The sequence below is a fragment of the Erpetoichthys calabaricus genome, chromosome 2 (assembly GCF_900747795.2).
Source record: "Erpetoichthys calabaricus chromosome 2, fErpCal1.3, whole genome shotgun sequence".
Taxonomy (NCBI): Eukaryota; Metazoa; Chordata; class Cladistia; order Polypteriformes; family Polypteridae; genus Erpetoichthys; species Erpetoichthys calabaricus.
The window spans coordinates 269,176,716-269,192,021 of record NC_041395.2 but is presented as its reverse complement, the minus strand read 5'-3'; the positions used below and the strand labels follow the sequence as shown (position 1 = coordinate 269,192,021).

The 15,306-nt window shown below is 35.6% G+C and overlaps 1 protein-coding gene across 3 annotated transcripts in view; it reads left to right on the top strand.

Annotated features, from left to right (window-relative positions):
* tysnd1 (trypsin like peroxisomal matrix peptidase 1) overlaps window positions 1-14,952 on the top strand; it is a 34,275-nt gene extending 19,323 nt beyond the window's left edge. For 2 of the 3 annotated variants that reach the window (XM_028795520.2, XM_028795521.2), the window contains exon 5: window positions 9,390-9,696. In XM_028795520.2, the coding sequence (XP_028651353.2) occupies window positions 9,390-9,607 (218 nt within the window). In that variant the 3' untranslated portion in view covers window positions 9,608-9,696. Of the gene's footprint in view, window positions 1-9,389; window positions 9,697-14,796 lie in introns of those variants that run through there. The other variant, XM_051922928.1, reaches the window with a different exon arrangement.
* Window positions 14,953-15,306: the final 354 nt, after the last annotated feature.

The following is a 15,306-nucleotide window of genomic DNA, read 5'->3' as shown; positions in this document are numbered from 1 at the left end:
GAAAGCTACCAAAACCCCACATCGCTCAAGACTTACCGTCGAGCACCTTTCATCCCTTATAAAAGTTGCAGCTGCACAAGATTTCAAGCCTGATATTGCTGAACTGGTTACTAACAAGAGATGCCAAGTGTCGGGACAAAAGAAATAGATCTCACACTGTAAGACTCCTATATAAGCAATGAATATAATATAATGAATATAATAGAATAATGTAAGGACCTAGCTAAGAGGCTAAGACTCTAATTGTACGCTGTTGTATGGAGATTGTATGGAAATAAATTGCTTTTTTTTAAACTTTAAGTGTTACATTTTTTAAAGTTTTCAGTATTGGAAAGAAAGCGACAGTAACTTTGTATAATAGTATTTGTTACAGTGCGGCCCGCTGACGCACGTATGGCAGTCGAAGCGGCCCACCAATGGTAATGAGTTTGACATGCCTGAGCTACATCATTAGTACGAACATGTGCTATATAAATAAATGTTGTTGTTGTTACAATTATGCATGATATTTCTATTTTTATTTATTGACCTTTTTTAATTGTATTTTAAGTTTTAATCTTTAAGGAGTATGCTTTAGCTTGCCGAGATTTTGTAAAGGAAGGTATGAGTCTATAATGAAATGAGTAAGTTGATCTTAACTTGTATTGATTTAAAAAGGTATACCATTGTTGAAGCACAAGGTGGCAGTATTAATCCTAAATCAGAGCAAGTGGTTCAAAGAATGCAGATATAGCTTAACAATGGAGATGTACCTGCTGACAATATATTTTTTTTGAAGAGACATTTTTTGATACATCAGGAATTAAAAAATTTTTATTAAGATAGGAGATTGAAACTTTAATGAAGATTCGTCAAGTGTCCAGAACACCAAAGGAGACTGTTCATGACAGGATATAGATTATAGATTTATAATGTCTGTGAAGAATCATGTAACCTTGCCAAGCATTTCTCTGAGAGAAGAAAACAACTGTGTTTAAAATGGTGGATAGGCATGAACAATCTTCAGGATTACTTTGTTCACCCGTATAGCCATCTATTTTGAATGTTACTTTACAGGCATTTACCTGAAGATACGAGTGGCGCATAGTACATACAAAGCAGAAATAAAATATTTTTGATATGACATAAATGCTTTACAAGTGGAGCACTGGCAGCAACCTAAGCACATTGTATCCATAAAAAAAACAGCAGGACATAATGTTCCACTTTTACTGTACAATGAAGTAAATTAGACATTGAAGGATTTCTACCTGTTTGGTTCCTTGTGTATGCTTCTTAAAGGAATACTTCACCCAAAAATAATATATTTTTAAATCCTTGACTTACCTTGTATGGTTTTGGAGTGATAGTAGAGAAAATGTTTTAAACTCAAATGTTCATGGACAATGGGGATCACAAAGTTTATTATACAACAGGCTTCAATGTAGGCCCCTGGGGGACCAATACTGAACAACAGCAAAAAATAGTTACCCATAATCCACATGTTGGTTTTCCTCCCTTATGCTTATAACATCATTATGCATGAATTTATTGCCAATATATTGTTAAATGAATATTAATACTTCTGGATAATCAGATTAGTGCATAAACAGGAAGCCCTTTTAAAATGGCATTAAGCTTTTGAATTGACAGAACTCTTGACCACTGAATGAGGGGTATGTTTAATTTAAAAGTTAAATCTTGTTAATATTATTACACTGTAGATAACCAGTTAATATTAGCTTCGAATGATGATGTTAAAGGCCTGTTTGCTTATCTTCTCTTTAACTTGTGTGGAAGATGTATTGCATTTATTTCAATTTAATCCTGTTCTCGATCACCTATCCTCTGCTAATTAAAAACATAACCCTCAATCCTCTAAAGAACTGAGTCAATTTCTTAGGGACTTAAATTTAATCAGTTGTTTTTGTGCCATTAACCTGACTACAAAAGAATACTTTTTTTTTTTCATATTGACATATTTTGATGTTCATAACAGATTTTAAAAGTATTATGACTATTTACTTCCTTCCTTCCATCTTCCTTTCTTTCTCCAAAGGAAAGTGTTGCACAGCTTTATTGAAAATTAATGAGTTGATTCAAAACACATTTGCGGTTGGTGAATCTATTCATTAAATAAAATTAAGTCTCTATTAAGAGGGTTCATCAGGAATAATTCAGTTTCTGTTGCCTCTTATGCAATTCAATTTAAACTAGAAAATATTTTGTTACTGGACACTAAGCTGGCAGCTTTGGAACAATTACATCTTTTTGTGCATTACCCAAAATATTAATCCCATATCTTGATAATTAAAATTGAATTAAATTCTTCATTGGTTACAGAACTTGCACAAGAATGTATTTCTTAGAGACAGGAGACAGACATAGATTTTTTAAATGGAAGTCCCGAAAGATGTAACATAGTTAATACTCAAGCCAATATCCCAAACTAAAGTTCAGTCACTTATCTTTTTCCCTACCAAAACAGTAAGGCAATTTTGACAATATGAGTGCATATTTTCATTATTTAGTAAGCCACAATAAGACAAATTCACATGCAAGTAATCAAAGTTTTATTCACACACTTGCAAAACAGGGATGTGCACGGTGCTGACATTTATACCATCACTGCAGTAATGCCTTACCCACACACATCCTGGCAATCCTCCATAGCAACATGACTACAGTTGCACTGCAAAATGGCAGCACCAGTAATAACCAAAGTTTAAAAAAAATAAATATATAGACTGCATTAAATGATGTTGAAATTAATAAATAACTGATAGTCAAATCCTACACATTAGAAAACCCCCAAAGGAAAACTGGCAGAAATAATGCATAATGCAAAACAACATTTAAAAATATTGAAAATGCTATCAAAATCATAATATACAGTATATGTCCTGGATATTATCTTGTGCTCTGTGATCTGATTCATTTGTCAAAATCTCCTCTGTTAAAACATGTAAAAATGTATGTCTCAGTGTCATTTAGAAATCAATTTCAAATTACATTCCTACAACTCCTAATTATTAATCATTCAGATGCTGTTTTACCCCAAGAAATAAATTAATTTTTATCTCTGCTCAAGTAATCCTGAATTACCAACATTACTTGTTGGCTCTGTTTGTCTAAACTGGTTATAGCACTCCCTTCCATGAAGAATTGTAAAGCCCCAGATCTTGATGGAATTCCAATTCAACTTTTATTGAATTTAGATCAACAGTTATCTGTCACTAGTTAGCTGAGCTGGTGATTCAAATGCTTAAATCATCCATTGCAAGCTCTGAAGCCCATCCTAGCTTCAGTGTCAACATACTAATATTAATGATTTCACATGACAAGAGTCCCACCTTGTGGCAAAAGTGTAAACCCTTCTGGCTTATGAATTCAGATGCTAAATTACTGAAGAAATTTTTGTCTTGAGACTTGAAACAGTTATTCTTAAATGTGTCCACTACAGCCAAACCTATTTCATTAAGTCCTGTTCGTCCTCAGATAATTGGCACAGATTCTTTACTGTTTGTAGTTTCCCACTCAACTTTTGTATTCAGATGCTGAGAAAAATTCTGACCAACTAATTTAGGATATTTTAAGATTAGTTTTTCATCCATTAGTTTTTCGTTCATTTTCATATGGGTTTGGAGATTTTTTTATTAGCATGATTGCAGTGTTTTATTAATTCCACTTAGCAGCCATATTTACTAATTTGCTTTTGTCTTATCCTTTAACATCATAAAACAATGTCATCATGGATGTCTACTCTTTCCCCTCTTGACTGCACTATGTCTGAAGTCTCTGGCTATAGCAGTACATAGATACAATAAGTCTTCTGTTTATATTGAGGCTTCTTACATGCCATTTCTTCATGTGCCAGAAATATTCTGACATATTTAGCAGAAATCCCTCTGATCCTAAAATTATTCTACAACCTTTATTTTTTATTTTTTTATTTAATTGATTTTATTAAAATCACACAACATTCCATACAAATAAATCATTTTTTACAAAAATAGGGTCAAAAACAAATCAACCCCCACCCCTGAGAAATAGAGCTAGGCCAGCAGAGTAAAACTTAAAGCTAGTAAAAATAAGTAAATAGATGAATTAATAAATGAATAAAAATAAATGGGAAAAAAGGGAGATAATCTGCTTCCTCCATGCTTTAAAAGCTTATTCAAAAATTTTATTGATTAGATCCTGCCAGGTTTTGAAAAAGTTCTACACAGATCCTTTAAGTGCGAATTTGATTTTTTCCAGTTTCAAATAGTATATAACATCAGTTACCCACTGATGTTCTACAACCTTTAATACATTTCTGATTATAAGGTACATGTGAATAAAGCAGTTCTGTCTCCACATGGACTCTCTGGAATAAATACAAATGCCATTGTAAAAGTGACATTTCATACATCCCCAGGTCAATCACATAACATGCCTTAACCCTGTTACAGGTGGGGTCGGGCTTGTGATTCTCTGGTGCCTTTGTCGTGGTAGTGTCCAATTTTTTTTGCTTTTTGGTCAACAACCTCAAATTTGTTCTCCAGTTTACTAAATTACAAAAATTCTTTACTTCTCTTTGTTATTCTTCTTGGTGGCGATTTTTCTATTCTTTTAAATTATTACAAAAATAGATTAATTATACTGGGTAATATAGTTGCTACAGTAAGTGTTGTTTTAAGATGTAAATCCCCCAAGTTGATAGTGGTTGAGTGCTAGTGTTTATCTTATTTTAATTGATTCATGTGGAGCTTTCTCCAAATTACTCAGTCTGTAGAGGATGGCAGTAATGGCCCTTATATCCTGTATGTGCTCATTGTTACACATACTGTATATATGCATGTGTGTATGCATATGGCCTTCTTAATAGGTGTATATATACGTATATATATATATATATATATATATATATATATATATATATATATATATATATATATATATATACACAGTATATATATATATAGTATATATTATTAAAGTTATATCTATCTCTGTGTTGTTTTTCTTTGTTTTTTTTGTTACCATTGTCTTAATTTGTTCACATTGTCTAATTCTCAAGATCATGGGAATGGGTAAGACCCTGATGTTTTGAAGGAATTTGTAGTTTCATTATTTGGATATGATGGCATTGGTTAAATGTTTTGTTTACTATTAAAAAAAGATCTGTGAAAAATGAAACTAATTATATGAATATTTCTGGTAATGCTTACTTCGGGCAGCATATTAGTGATCACGTGTACTGCTTTTCACTTAGTGGCTTGTATAAATTATTATTCTCTGTACACTTTTTATATTTTGCCGCTTTTGTGATGTTAATTTACCTGGAGTGTCTTCATGTATGTATATCCTTTTTTTCAAGGCTAATATATAATAAGGTACTAATTAAAAAATTTGTAAGTGAAAGCTGTGTGCAGTACGTTAAGCTTTACTTCTTTTCCTTCCTTGACCTTTAAAAAGCACACATACATCACATTTTTTCTTTCTGTGAATCATCTAAATGGTGGCACACATTCTGTTTAAATAAAATAACAGTACAACCTTAGTCAAGTTGTAATCCTTATAAATACAAAGCAAATTGTGCTGGCTTTGTATTAAATGAAGGTAAATCCAGAGAGTAAAAATGATTTTGATTTTTTTCTTTATAGAGGAATCACATATTTTAGTCTGGTTTTCTCATGCGTCCCAAATGTTAGATAGAGTGGTCAACAAAACAAAACAAAAAAACCTAACAAATTCAAGTTCTATCCAAGGCTAGTTTTTTCTTTGTCATATTTGTAACAAACACTCACAATTTTAATTAAAATAAACAACATTTTAGAGGCCACTCCTTTGGCAGTTTTATGTCTTCAAAACTGAACTGCAGACAACTGTAGGACTACAACATTAACACTGTGTTTGATGAAGTTGGGTTTGCGACCAGTCGAAGAATTCACTCTTTCTCTTCCTCATCCTTTGTCAGTATATTGCTGAACTTTTTGATGAGACACTACCATCATGTGTGCTGACAGTTCACAAAATTTGTTAGAGATTGGATCATCTGTCCACTGTTCTGGTGGTTTCTTAAGAAATGGCCAACACTTTTCTTTGCCCTTTTCCATAAGGACATCAAAGAAGGATGTTGTTTTTTCTGCTTTCAGATCCTCCAACTTCAGCTGTTCTGATTTGTTTGTCACCTAAAGATGTCAAGGAATGTCTGGTAGCAGTGGCTCCTGCAATCTTTGCTCTTTTGCATTCTGCTGAGACTGTCATCAAAAATGACTAAAATAGAAACTCTTGATACTACAATGTTCTGAAAACTTCCACTTACTACTAGAATGTTCTGGGAACTCTGCCTTAGCACCAAAAAGTTCTCTGTTTCTTTTTTTTATGGTTTTCTAATCATTCAGCCAGTTAAGAAGCCCATGCAGAAGTACATACATAGACAGAATGAAAAAATAAAATATTCAGAATGAAGCGACCTCTAAATATTCCACATTTCACATGTAGGATAAGCTATCCCTAATGGACAAAAATCTGTCTTATGGTGAAATGATTCTACAAACATCAACTCTTTGCATTGGTTAATGGACCTCCCTATTGTTATGTTAATTGATGACTCTAAATTGTTTATGTGTGTGGATCTATAAAGGCAGGCCCAGTTATACATACAGTAGCATTCTTTTAAGGCAGTCTTTTTTCCTTTGTTGTGCTCAGTGCTTCTAGAATGGGCCGAAATGTCCTGCAGTCCCATCATGGAAAGCAGAAATACAGATAATTTACATCAGGTGATTACAGGAACAGTAATTAATGTTCAGACTGATTAATTTGACGTTGTACAGCTAGGTCCATAAATATTTGGACAGAGACAACTTTTTTCTAATTTTGGTTCTGTACATTACCACAATGAATTTTAAATGAAACAACTCAGATGCAGCTGAAGTGCAGACTTTCAGCTTTAATTCAGTGTCAATGTCAATTTATTTATATAGCACATTTAAAACAACATATTAATGCTGTGGCCAAAGTGCTTCACAATAATAGAATAAAAGAAAAACAAAATAAATTAACATAAAACATAAAAAGAAATATATGAACATAAAATACATAATAAATAGCAGTAATGTTATATACATAAAAAATAGAAGTAACGGGGTGAACAAAACAATTGCATAAAAATGTGGGGCAACTAAAGCATTTTTTTAACACAATCCCTTCATTTCAGGGGTTCAAAAGTAATTGGACAAATTAAATAACTGGAAATAAAATGTTCATTTCTAATACTTGGTTGAAAACCCTTTGCTGGCAATGACAGCCTGAAGTCTTGAACTCATGGACATCACCAGATGCTGGGTTTCCTCCTTTTTAATGCTCTGCCAGGCCTTTACTGCAGCGACTTTCAGTTACTGTTTGTTTGTGGGCCTTTCTGTCTGAAGTTTAGTCTTCAACAAGTGAAATGCATGCTCAATTGGGTTAAGATCAGGTGACTTGGCCATTCAAGAATTTTCCACTTCTTTGCTTTAATAAACTCCTGGGTTGCTTTGGCTGTATGTTTTGAGTCATTGTCCATCTGTATCATGAAACGCCGCCCAATCAATTTGACTGCATTTAGCTGGATTTGAGCAGACAGTATGTCTCTGAACACCTCAGAATTCATTCGGCTGCTTCTGTCCTGTGTCACATCATCAATAAACACTAGTGTCCCAGTGCCACTGGCAGCCATGCACGCCCAAGCCATCACACTGCCTCCACCGTGTTTTACAGATGATGTGGTATGCTTTGGATAATGAGCTGTTCCACGCCTTCTCTATACTTTTTTCTTGCCATCATTCTGGTAGAGGTTGATCTTGGTTTCATCTGTTCAAAGAATGTTTTTCCAGAACTGTGCTGGCTTTTTTAGATGTTCTTTAGCAAAGTCCAATCTAGCCTTTCTATTCTGGAGCCTTATGAGTGGCTTGCACCTTGCAGTGCACCCTCTGTATTTACTTTCATGCAGTCTTCTCTTTATGGTAGACTTGGATATCGATACGCCTACCCCCTGGAGAGTGTTGTTCACTTGGTTGGCTGTTGTGAAGGGGTTTCTCTTCACCATGGAAATGATTCTGCGATCATCCACCACTGTTGTCTTCCGTGGACGTCCAGGTCTTTTTGCGTTGCTGAGTTCACCAGTGCTTGCATTCTTTCTCAGGATGTACCAAACTGTAGATTTTGCCACTCGTAATTTTGTAGCAATTTCTCGGATGTGTTTTTTCTGTTTTCGCAGCTTAAGGATGGCTTCTTTCACCTGCATGGAGAGCTCCTTTGACCGCATGTTGTCTGTTCACAGCAAAATCTTCCACATGCAAGCACCACACCTCACATCAACTCCAGACCTTTTATCTGCTTAATTGATAATGAAATAATGACGGACTTGCCCACACCTGCCCATGAAATAGCCTTTGAGTCAATTGTCCAATTACTTTTGAGCCCCTGAAATGAAGGGATTGTGTTAAAAAAATGCTTTAGTTGCCTCACATTTTTATGCAATTGTTTTGTTCACCCCACTGAATTAAAGCTGAAAGTCTGCACTTCAACTGCATCTGAGTTGTTTCATTTAAAATTCATTGTGGTAATGTACAGAACCAAAATTAGAAAAAAGTTGTCTCTGTCCAAATATTTATGGACCTAACTGTATGTGTATTATTGTAATTACTGACTCAAAATTGATCTGGTTTGAATTTACTATTTCTGTTTGCATGTGAGTACTCAGTGATGGATTGGGACTCTGCATACTGTTGGTTCCTGCTTTGTGCCTGATGCTGCTGGGATAGGTTCCAGATTGTGCAATACTGGATTGGATTAAGGATGGATACATATAGATGGACTGTACATTTCTGAAAGACATAGTGGTTAGCACTTCTGTGTTATAGATCTAGTCCTGGCTTTGATTTCTGTAGCTGGTCATTGTCTGCGTAGAGTTTGCATTTTTTCCTCAAGCTTTTATTTGTTTTATTCATTCATCTGCAAAATTGTGTTTTAGGTTAATTGGCAGTTTTAAATTGACCCTGTGTTAGTGTAGGTGACTGCATGAGTGGGCTCATTCACCAGGCTTGTTCACTACCTTGTGATCAGTACTACATGGATAGTTCTGGCCCCATATCACCATAAATTGTAGTTTATTTAATAATGTAATATTATATTGCAATAATATAGACAATATATTTACTAATGATGTTTAGCCTCAGTTGATTGCAGGAGTGTGTCCAAATGCTTTGTAAAGGAGGAAAGGAAACTAGTCTATTTTAATCTTCTGTATATTATATGGGACAATAAGGGTGGTTGTTATTCATATTAATGCATTTTCCTCCTGATATAATATTTATTTTATGCAGCTGCAAGCACATTTCATTTGTGACTGATTTACTGTACTATATGTGTATTTATGCCTTCAGGAATCGTAACCAGCAATACCAGAGATAATGCAATCAACATTACTTATCCTCACCTGAATTTTAGCATCGCCATCACTGTTCTGAAGCCACTTCTTCATAAGTACATCATATCTAAAGACAGCTCAGTATTTGCAGAACTGGATACTGCCAATAATCTGGTAAAAAATATATGGAGGCTTCACAGACGCCAACCCCCTCTACCACAAAGCAAAATTTAATTCTAGAGGACAACTTATATAACTGGAGTTTCACAAAGTTTTTGGAATGTCACTTGAAATACACAAAATAAAGATTTTTTTTGCTCTTGTTGCTGAGTTTTATTATTTTTGGATCTAAAAAATTTTACTTAAGTGTCATAATATTCTTCCAATTCACTTGCATGTCATATTTAAATAACACTAAGCCTAACATTTTGAAAATAAGTCTGGATGTGTTGCATGTTGATTAACAAATGCAAGTAAGAATTTCACTGTACTCTGACAATAAGGAGCCTATAGACCTGCCTATATACTGTAATTACTTTAAACTGTCCAGTATTTACACACTTTTCCCATTGAAATAATAGTTTATTTCTTCATGTTTAAAATGTTTATCCTGTACATCATTAGATATTTATTGTTTTGGTAAATTACAAATACGTTTAGAAACCTGAAAACATGTCCACCCATTTCTGATAAAGTTATAATCTTAACTCACACTAGATGTTTCAGCGTATAAATACAGACATACACTGCAGTATTGGGCTGTTCTGCTGATCAGAAATGGCACCTCAGTGATCACCTAACTGATCCATATGTCTCTTCAGGAAACAATTCAAGAAATACAGCTATTGTGATTGACCTAGTTATGCCATTTTATTTCATTTTTTATTAATTGAAGTAGAACATATAACAGATGCATTAATATTTCAAATAAAATAAATAAGAACAAGAGTAACTTGGCACTCTGACTCTCAATCTGAGTCTTGTACGGAAGAAGAGACTGCACCTATTTTACTTCCTTATCTGTAGGCCATACAGTTTTGAAGATGTGTAGTAATTATTCAGACAAATACTGTATTTATGTTCTAGAAACTTAAATCTGTTTTCAAACAGGCCGCTTCAAAGGAAATCCCATTTGTTAGAAGTGTAAATTCATCCATCCATCCATCCATTTTCCAACCCGCTGAATCCGAACACAGGGTCACGGGGGTCTGCTGGAGCCAATCCCAGCCAACACAGGGCACAAGGCAGGAACCAATCCCGGGCAGGGTGCCAACCCACCGCAGGACACACACAAACACATCCACACGCCAAGCACACACTAGGGCCAATTTAGAATCGCCAATCCACCTAACCTGCATGTCTTTGGACTGTGGGAGGAAACCAGAGCGCCCGGAGGAAACCCACGCAGACACGGGGAGAACATGCAAACTCCACGCTGGGAGGACCCGAGAAGCGAACCCAGGTCCCCAGATCACCCAACTGCGAGGCAGCAGCGCTACCCATTGCGCCACCGTGCCGCAGTGTAAATTCAGTTATTAGTATTATTGAAGAAGATGCTTCATCATTAGACGTGGGCTTCACTGAAAGGTACAAGATGTGTTGCATCAATGTTATGATGTAAACCTTCAGCTGCTCATAGCATTAATAGTAGTAATGTCATGTGTGCAGAGTACGGTACAACTCTGCCTAACTGGCATGCAATGTGTCCCCACACTCTGGGGACATGATAAACAAGAGTAGATTAAAATACATAACTTCAGTTCATTTATATAACTCTCTAGACACTAAACGTCTTGCTCCAGCTATGGAGGTAGAATATCTTTGAGCAGTTTATTATTAGCATAAAGTACTGTAATCCTAAAAAATGCTTTGATTATCTACAAGTGGATATCAAAGTTATCCTATCATGCATTATGACAGCACATAAACATTCTTGTTTAATAACCTAATAGTGTGGAGAACTGCTGAGTGTCCCTGAGATCAAGATGCCTGAGGCCAAAATGAAATTACATTAGCAAATCACTTGTTTCTGTTAACTGACACATTGTTTAACATTTGCTGTGGATGACGCATGTATTATTATGGAATAAAGTTTATGAATAGATAATGAGAAATCCAAGAATGAAAAGATTTATGAATTTTATGACACTGCAGTTGTGATCAAAGGTTTTTGTGTGCACTTTCTACCTGAAGGCTCAATTCAAGTTGATTGTCATGTGTATAGCACAATGAAATTCTTACTTACACATCTCCTAAGAAAATGATAGTAACAATAATAATAATAATAAATTTTATTTATATTGCACTTTATTAGTAGCTAACAAAAGATACACACACACAAGTACACATACAGTGCCTTACAACCTGTGGATAGAAACTGAATCTGCTGGTGCAAGTGCCAAGCAGATGCCATACCAGGATGTTATGCAACTAGTGAGAAGGGTCTTCACTGTCCAACTTTGAAAGTTGGTGAGAACTGATAGTACAAATTGTCCCTCAGATGTCTGAGGAAGTAAATGTGTTAGTGGGCTTTCTTGACAGCAGCCAAAGCATTCAGGTTCACTTTAAGAAATTTAAAGCTGCTGACCCTCTCAACAGCATCCTCTCCAATGTAAATTGAAGTGTGGCCTGGTTTTGTATATCCTGAAGTCTATGACCAACTCCTTGAATTCATGGACATTCATGGAGAGATTGTATTTCTGGCACCACCTGAAACCTCTCTGTAAGCTGTCTTGTTTCTGGTGATCAGGCCCTGTGATTGTGGTTTCATGAGCAAGTGTAATGATGGAGTTGTTAATGTATTTGGCCACATAAAATTGAACAAGAAGTACAGAATGGGGTTCAACAAAGTTATTGTTGAGGGTCAGTTTGGAGGATTTGCTGCTACCATTGTGCAGAAGCTGAGGGTGGCACCAAGTCCGAAGTTGAGGAGTTTGGTAGTCAGCTTTGATGGTATAATGGTGTTAAATAATAAGCTGTAGTTTATAACAGGATTATGGCATGGCAGTTATTATTATGCAGATGCATGATGATGGTACAAAATGCAACGAGAATATAGCATCTTCTGTGGCCCAGTCTCGAGAATACACAAGCTGAAGTTGGTCCAGACTATCTGGAATATTCTTTGTAATGTGTCCAAGCACCAGTCTTTCAAAACACTTCATCATCACCGGCGTGAGTACCACTGGATTGTGGTTATTCAGGCAGTCCACTTTTATTTTCTAGGTACAGGTATAATTATTGTCTATTACATATTAAAGATGTTAGCTAATCGGTGACTACATGTCTGTTAAACACACCCTGAAATTCCATCTGGACCAGATATCTTATGGATATTAGCTGATTTAAAAGATCTTCTTACATCAGAGACACAGAAGGATGAATAATTTGACGTTGTGAGCTAAGCACCTTAAGCATGGGAAAGGTGCTATATAAATAAAATGTATTATTATTACTTGTTAATTCAATCAAAGTAGGCATTGAAGGCCTTTGAGCTCACCGGAGAGAGAAAATATGGATGAGTTTGGATGAGGATTTAGCGTGCCATTGAGATGAATCTCCAAACTCCTTCCTAAGTTTGCTTGAATCATTATCGCTGTACTTGGTCTCCTAATTAAACATCACGCTGACATTTAGCCGCTTTAATTGTTTTTTGAGCTTGTTCCAGATCACTGTCCAAAAAAATGCAACACGCCTGTTTGCTGTATTTAGCTTGATGTAAGTAAACCTTCTTTTAAAAGTTAAGGCATGGGTCAAGACATAAATAACCATTTTATTCTTAGCATGTGAAAGTGTAGTGAGATTAAATAAAACACACAGTTAGTTTTACGGCCTCTCATCTTCAGGGTCCCATCTATATGGAATCTGCACATTCTCCTTGATCCCGAAAGTCATAATAGTTACTCTGGTTCTTCTCGGTGTTGTCCATGTTAGGTCAACTATGGAGTATAATTTGGTTCTGTACGCCTTACTGTGCCCCACAGCCGATTAGTATCCCATTCTTCTTTCTTTATGCTTTTCAATCAATGCTGATAGAATAACTTCAAGAAAACTCACACTACATTTACAGGAATTGGGGGGGGGGGGGGTCATAAAACTTATAGATGGATGTCAAGGTAATGATGTGGAATAGTGGCTAAGAAGAAAAACTGTTGCAAATGTAATTAGAATGTCGAAACATTTTTTGTAAAGAAATGCGGATTTTACTTCCAGATGCAAAGTGAGACGTGTGGTGGTTGAATATTCAAGGTCAAGGACTTGCTGTGCTAACTGCTGATAATTTACCTTTGTTCGGCTTTAATGAGTGTTGGAACTCTGCTGCACAGAGTGCTTTCACAGCAATTTGAGAGAAAATGTCACTGCCTGCCTGCCGATTTGAACAAAGAGCAAATGAAAATTCTTTTCTTATGATAATTTTCTATAGAATAAGTATCCAGTTCCGATTTCTTATTAATGACTGGAAAAGAAATTTGAATTTATTTATTTATTTATTTGTGTTTTGTTAATGCAAAGTATTGAAAAAGCTTTTTAGAAATGTACTAATTAACACCTAATTATCTGTCTTGTTAACACGAAGTGTAAATGTTTTGACACGCAGATGGATTTTAGTTATTTATTTTAAATTTTATCGAGCTCATAAATCACATTACAATAAGTAAAACAGAGTTTAGTCAAAGACACAATCGACTTTACATTCCACACATTTATGTTTAAAGCTAAAGTAAGTCAAACTTAACACCTCTCCTATAACCAGTATGAGGTAGTGCCTCATGCAGAAGACAGACATGCTTATTTTTTTAACAGCATCGGTGAATTCTTGCCAAATTCTACCAAAGCTTTGGGTTGTTCTTTAAGAGATAATATGAATTTTACTTTCTGAATGGTGCTGTGTCCAAGGTTTGTTCCTGCTTTTTGCCCCATGCTAGCTGGGATAGGCTCCAGCAGACCCTTGCGACCCTGTTCAGGACTAAATGACTGACTGACTGACTTTCTGAATGAGTTATGTAGGGTGATATAAGAGTCCTCCAATTATGTCAGGTAAGTGTACATGCAAGCAATGTTTATTATGATATCACAATTGACTTGCTGTATTGTTATTTTGCAGGGCACATGAAACTCAAAAGGCAGGCTTCAGTTTCAAAAACAGTAAGTTAGCCTCCCCACCACAAGGCAGGTCTGGCCCCCAAAACTCAAGAAGCAGGCTTTGTGGGCTAACTAGATGAAAAAGGGGCCAAGCATATAATCCTCAGAAGGGCATTATGTTTAACCCCAACTAAGCAAGCCAGAAACACAGAATTATTTTCAACAAGTGTCACACACGTGCGCTCAACGGGCAGTCAACAAGCCCAAAGGTGAGTGAAACATTGTGAGACGAGGAGTTCATATGCAGTAATAGTGTCCCTCTCTCTCTTTCTTTTCATCAGACAAAAAGAAGAAAAATGAACACTTACTTCCGGGTTACAAAGATGGCCACCAAAAATGTCATATCCGGCACCTCCAGATGACGTCACATCTGGCCCTTCCATATGACTTTACTACCGGTTCCTGCTGATGACAACACTACCATTTCTTCATCATGTCTGGTCCGCCTTTGATGACGTTTTATCCGTCCCACAGTTTTGGCATCATCTTCTGCCAATTCGCTTCCCATCTCCATTTTGTCCTTTGTATAAAAACGCCATTTTCTACTATAACAAGGTCAAATAATGTACATGTTTTTTGATCACTGAAAAAATCTGCGTTTTTTTTCTTTGTCCAACGGACATTATACGGGGACGGTCTCCAAATCTTTTTCTATGTGGAAGCCTTTTTATTCTGTAAAAAAACCCAATTACACAAGATATAATGTTATTACATTTAACAAAAACATGTAAATACCAAAATGTCAACATAAGTACAGTAGGAAAGGTATGTCCACTGCTGCACTGATACAG